Source organism: Corvus brachyrhynchos, unplaced genomic scaffold (genome assembly GCF_000691975.1).
Source record: "Corvus brachyrhynchos isolate BGI_N302 unplaced genomic scaffold, ASM69197v1 scaffold122, whole genome shotgun sequence".
NCBI classification, from domain to species: domain Eukaryota; kingdom Metazoa; phylum Chordata; class Aves; order Passeriformes; family Corvidae; genus Corvus; species Corvus brachyrhynchos.
In genome coordinates this window covers 575535-581072 of record NW_008236778.1, presented here as the reverse complement: position 1 = coordinate 581072, position 5538 = coordinate 575535, and the positions used below count along the sequence as shown (strand labels likewise).

Genomic DNA, 5538 nt, shown 5'->3' with positions numbered 1-5538 from the left:
AGCCCTGCCTGCAGCAGCACTTCAGTTTCTGGCCAATTTAATATCCAACAACTGCATGCACCAGCTGTGCCAAACTCATCCCTGTTTTTCCTGTAACAGCCTTTTTTGCCCTCATTTTATTAACATAACTCTCCTGGAATGTGTTCATGGGTAAGGTAACCTTGCTCCCCCCTGCTCCAGCAGGGCTGGGAAGCCGGAAGAGCAGGGGCTTCCCACGGAGCAGATTGGCATCGCTGGCTGGGGCCAACAGCAGCCTTGGACCTCTCCTCGCAGGGCTGAGGGCTTCCTTCAGTGAGAGGGAGGCTGAGTGAGGTTCCTCCTGCCTGGGAGCCAGGTCTTGTCCTGGGCCCACCTGTGCGGGTGCTTAGGGACAGTCCCCAGGCAGCTGCTCGTACACGTTCTCAGCCATGGCCGTGGTTTGCTGCTCCCTGTGTGTGCTCCGGCTGTACACGGGGTCATCCAGCTCCAGGGCAGGGTTCAGAAAGACCTGGGGAATTTTCAGGGAGAAGGTGGATTTGAGAGCCAGGAAATAGCACAAAGTTGTTCTTTCACTCTCCCAGCCCTTGGCTTGGCTCGGGCCAGGGACCCAGTTTTTGCAAGGAGTGACAGATGAGGGGGAATGGCTTCCCACTGCCAGAGGGCAGGGTCAGATGGGATACTGGGAGGGAATTCTTCCCTGGGAGGGTGAGGAGGCCCTGGCACAGGGTGCCCAGAGAAGCTGTGGCTGCCCCTGGATCCCTGGAAATGCCCGAGGTCAGGCTGGACAGGGCTTGGAGCAGCCTGGGCTAGTGGAAGGTGTTCCTGCCCATGGCAGGGGGTGGGATGGGATGGGCTTCTTTCCAACCTGAACCATTCCAGGTTTCCATGCTTCTCCCTGTGCTCCTGGTGTGGAGCAAACCCTGATCCCCCAGGCTCCGGGAGGCCTCACTCGTGTTGGGGCTGAGCTCTAGGGCGATGACCTGCCTTGGGGACCCACCTCTGTGCCTGTGCTGGAAGCTCCTCGGTCCTCCCTGTCCGTGCTGGGCGCTGCCGACAGCTGCCTCCTCTTGCAGTCCTGGCTGGAAACGCTGCGGAAGAGCCGGCGGTGGGGCCGGGGTTTGAGGGGCAGCGTGGAGAAGGCGTTTTGGGGTGCCGTGGGGAGCCGAGCAGGCGGATCCTGCCGGGCCAGTGCCACCTCGGAGTAGATGTTCTCCTCGGGGCGGGGGCGGCGGCTCCAGCCCCGGGCCATGGCATAGAAGGGGATGGATTCCTCGGGGCCGGGCTCCTCGGGCTCGGGGGGGCTGGGGGCGATGTCCTCGCGGGGCTCAGCGTAGACGTGGAAACACAAGAGCTGCTGGTACTTGGTCTCGGGGGGCTCGGGGCGGGCGGCTTCTCTGTGCACCTGGGCATAGGGAGCCTCGGGCGCTGCCGCGCTGCCGGAGGGGATGTGCGGCCCCTGAGCCGCGCCCCGGGCGCTGGTCTTAGCAGGGAGCGACGGCGGAGCACCGGGAGCCTGGGGGAGAGGTGGGACAGGCTGGAGGTGAGGGCTGGAAGCGGGTCCGTGGTGGCTGTGACCGCGTCCCCGCGCCCCGTGCCACCTGTGGCTCCCGTCCTTGGGAAGGTGCCTCCATTCCCTCTCCCCCATTACCTCCCTGCCGGAGCCGCCCTCGGCTCTGGGCAGCTCCAGGGACACTGGGTTGTAGCCCGGGAGCTTTGCTGGTGCTTCGCTCAGTGGGGAATGTGCAGCATCGCTGCCAGCTGGGGGCTGCGCCCGTCCTCGGGGCTCGTGTTTCTGCAGGGAGAGCAGAGAGGTGTCGGGATGGGTGCGTGGTCAGGGCAGACCCAGCCGGGCGCTGGCCGCGGGCTGGCTCCTTGCTCCTGGTAGCCCCAGCGTGGCTGCGGTTCCAACCCCGGCTTTCGTGATGCTTGGACTTCCCTTGGTTTATTCCCCAGCTTGGGAAAATCACCCTGTCCGTGCAGCCGGAATGACTCCAGGGCTGCAGGGGCTCTCGGGGGCCGGGACCTCACCCATCCACACGGCAGGGGCACGGTGAGGAACTCGTGGTACGGCGTGACGGGGGCCGTGGCGTAGTGCTGCAGCAGCTCGGCCAGCTCGGCGTGGGCGCTGCGCTCCCCCAGGACCACGTATCGCCCGTCCGGCAGCTGGTCCAGGACAAAGTGCCGGCAGCGATCCCTGCCCCTGGCGGGAGAGGGGATGGCATGGGCACAGCGGGCGGGAGGGCACCGAGCTCGTCGGCCCCTCCCTCGGGCAGGGCTGAGTCCCTCACCTGTAGGAGAGGACGAAGCCGACGGTGCTCTCGCTGAAGCGGACCAGGAAGCAGCCCAGGGGCTGATCCTGCAGCAGCTCCTCTGCCTCCCTGTGGGAAGGGACACGGAGTCATTCGACCTCATCCTCTTCGTGTGATCCGGGGATCCAGCTCCCAGGGGTAGGGACACTGACCCTGTTCCCCGCCTTGGCCTCCCCATCGCTCACCTCCGGCTGATGAAGCCGTGGAACCACGTTGGGAGCTCCCCCTTGGGCCCCAGCCTCTGGGCTTGTGTCTGCTCAAACCACAGCCTCGTCCGGGCACGCAGGGCCACCTGCTCTGGCCGCGGGTCCCCCTCAGGCAGGGACTGGGCTGGCGGAGGTGACCAGAAGCCTGGAGGGACCTGGAGGGAAGGGGACAGCACTGGGGGCTCAGGTGAGGACGTGCCCCAGGGATGTTCTGCTCCCTGCACGGGGCTCCCAGTGCAGCCTGTGAGGACACGGCCCCTGAGAGCGTGGGGGCACTGGGATGGTCAGCTGGGCTCATATCCACCCTCATGTCCCCGTATCCTACCCTGCCACGTCTGTTGTGGTGTCCCGGGGACTGCTCTGCCCCCGGGGGCTGGATGGGGGTTGTGTTGGGTGCTGGCTTGGCTCTGGCTGTGTTGTCCTCACCGAAGGGCTTGAAGGTGGTGAAGAGGGGACGGTCATCATCCATGGGGTCCCCTGTCCCAGGAAATGGGGAGAAAAAGGCTCAGGGGCAGGGAGGCCTCCTTTGGGGCCTCTCACTGGGGAGTCTGGGGGCTCCAAGACCCCCCCCCCCCAGGCCCTGCTCTCACCAACAACCTGGGTGAGCATCACCTTCCCCTTGTGCTCCCCAAGCTCAGGCTCATCACCCTGATCCTCCCCAGGGAGACCACCTTGGGCCTGCACGATGGGAAGGGACAGTAACCTTGGGACCCCAGAGGAGAAAAGCCCTGGGGACAGTGCTGTGGGTGGGGAGGAGCTGAGGGGAAAGCATGGGAATCCTCCAGCCCCTCTGAAGTCCCCGGGGTGTCAGGTCAGCCCTGGGAAGGGGAGGGAGAGGCTGAGCAGCTCCCAAGGGACCTTGAGCTCGACCCGAGGAGCTGCCAACACCCAGCAAAACAATGCTAATCCCCAGCAGATGCTTGAGGGGGTGGAAGATGCTGGGGCTGGTTGGATCTGGGAGGCAAAGCTGAGTCAGAGGAGTGGGTCGAGGCTTGTCTGAGAGCAAGGGGAGCCATCAGGAAAGGCACCCCAACTCCACCTTTAACCTACGGCAGTGCCCAGCCTGGCCCTGCGCCCTGGCAGGCAGGGGAAGGTGAGGAAGAGAAACAAAACATTCCAAACTGCAGTAACCCAACTCGGGGAGTGCTGGGGAGGAGAATTTGGGTCAGGTCCTGCCCAGGCATGGCCAGGCAGCTGGGGACAATGCCACTGTCCCCAGATCACTGTGCATCCCCCCGCTGGGGGGAGTCCTGGGCAGGGGTGGTGGGCTCATCCCTACTCCCCCATCCCAGCACCTCGGCCTCGGAGGGGCAGCTCGGGGGGATTTGTTCCCTGGGGCAGGGTGTGCCTCTGAAACCCTGCACTCCTGAGGTGGGAACGAGTCAGAGCAGACTTGAAATGGGCTGAAAGCTTTGCTCTGCAAGACATTTCCGGGCTGGACTTCCCCCTTTGGAAAGGGGGTAAGATCTGGCTGGAAGGGTTGGCGTGGGTAGGGGACCCCTCTCCCTCTCTCTTCACCCCATCACCGTGCCCTTTGTCCTGCCTTTGGGCAGGGGGAACATCCCTGCACCACCTGGTGCTGCCCCGTCCTGCAGCCCCTGCTCAGGGATCACTCCTGGGCCTTGCTGCAAATCCAACCACAGCCCCAACCCGCAGCCCACGCTCCTACCTCTGCTCGGCCACGTGGGGCCCTGGCTGCCGGTGGCCGGAGGCGATGCAGTGGGCAGGGGGACGGGCAGGGGGGCAGGCAGGGTGGGGCAGCACCGCTGCCCTGCCTGTGCTCCTGCCTCTGCTGCCTGCGACAGGCAGGAAGCAGCAACCGAAGCTGCAAGAACCTTCATGTGATGAGGAGACGTCACAGGAAGGTGGCATGGTGGCCCTGGGGTGACATCCAGGTGCCACCGGCAGCTGGGTGGGCTGTGGTGAGGAGGGGACTCTGACCACCTGCCCACTGGCACATTCGAGCCTGCAAAGGTGTCTTTGTCCCTCCTGTCCTCATGCCGGGACCTGGCACCGCTGGGCACGGGGACAGCAGAGCTCGGTGGGGACAGCGGGCTTGGTGGTGCCAGGCTCACATCGTGAGCCAGGATTCAGTCCTGGCATGGTGGAATCCAGCACCATTCCCCTTCCTCCGACTCTGGGTGCCAGAGCCAGGCACACTCCTGGGCTGTCCTGGGGCATCAGCGCTTCAGACGCCGCTGCGGGGAGCAGCAGCCGAGCTGCCAACGCTGCGGCTCTGCCGTGTGCCCGCTGCCGCTCCCGCCCGGGTGGTGCCAGGCTCCGGCTGGACCCACGGCCAGAGCGGTGCCAGCCCGGCTGCGCCCCAGAGCTTGCAGGGACTGGGGATTAGCGCAAGGATTTCGGGCTGGGTCCGGCTCATCCATCGCTCCGGGACGGGGATGGATGCGCCGTGCAGCGGCTCCGCAAACCCCGGGGCGGGGACGGCGCCCGGTGCCCCCCAGCAGCCCCCGGCATGCGGAGCGGCGCCTGCCCCGGCTCTCTCCACCTTAAGAAACCCGTCCCTCCCCAAAACCTTCATAGCCTCACACGTTTCCCCTCGCGGTGTCAGCCAGGTTTCCTGTTTGCAGCCCTCACCGGCACATCGCAAGGGGGGAACGCCGGTGAGAGGGACATCGTCTGCCAGCGGCTCATCCCGGAGTGTCCCGGCCACTCCTCAAGGAACTGAGGCTGGAACCACCAGGAACTGTTCCTAAAAGGCCTTTTTTGGCTCCTCTTCACAGCTGGGGGTGTTATCAAGAGCCCACGGCAGCAGGAACGCAAAGAGCTTTTCTTGTCCTGAGCCGCTGTGGCCAAACCCTGCCCCAGCTCCCCGGGGATGCCGCCACTGTGAGGCACAGCCTGGCACTGCCGGGGTGCTGGAGGAAGGCTGGAGCTGGAGGTGAGGGGTCCCAGGTCCCCAGGACATGCCGGGCTCGGGCGCTCTCTTGGTTGGGGGGGGTTTTGGGGTCCAACGGGGCTTTTTGGAAGTTGGATGCCGACCTGGCAGCTCATTTTCTGGCAGCCTTGGTTTTCCGAGTGACTGC

General features: G+C 65.2%; 1 protein-coding gene across 1 annotated transcript; it reads right to left on the bottom strand.

Moving 5' to 3' along the window:
- Positions 1-6: 6 nt before the first annotated feature.
- Positions 7-4579, bottom strand: SH2D2A (SH2 domain containing 2A). The gene is made up of 8 exons (XM_017727899.1): positions 4164-4579; positions 2820-2971; positions 2474-2649; positions 2268-2357; positions 2008-2179; positions 1628-1771; positions 977-1492; positions 7-487 (listed from the first exon to the last, which is right to left on the bottom strand). Exons 1-8 carry the CDS (start codon positions 4333-4335, stop codon positions 365-367), a joined length of 1545 nt encoding a protein of 514 aa, XP_017583388.1. The 5' UTR covers positions 4336-4579; the 3' UTR covers positions 7-364.
- Between the last annotated feature and the right edge of the window lie 959 nt (positions 4580-5538).

Coding starts and splice junctions, on each gene's coding strand:
- SH2D2A (XM_017727899.1), bottom strand. CDS start 4,335: ATGAAGGTTCTTGCAGCTTCGGTTGCTGCTTCCTGCCTGTCGCAGGCA. Junction 2,180..2,267: donor GGCTTCGTCCTCTCCTACAG/GTGAGGGACTCA, acceptor CTCTCCCGCCAG/GGGCAGGGATCGCTGCCGGC. Junction 488..976: donor CTTCCAGCACAGGCACAGAG/GTGGGTCCCCAA, acceptor AAAATTCCCCAG/GTCTTTCTGAACCCTGCCCT.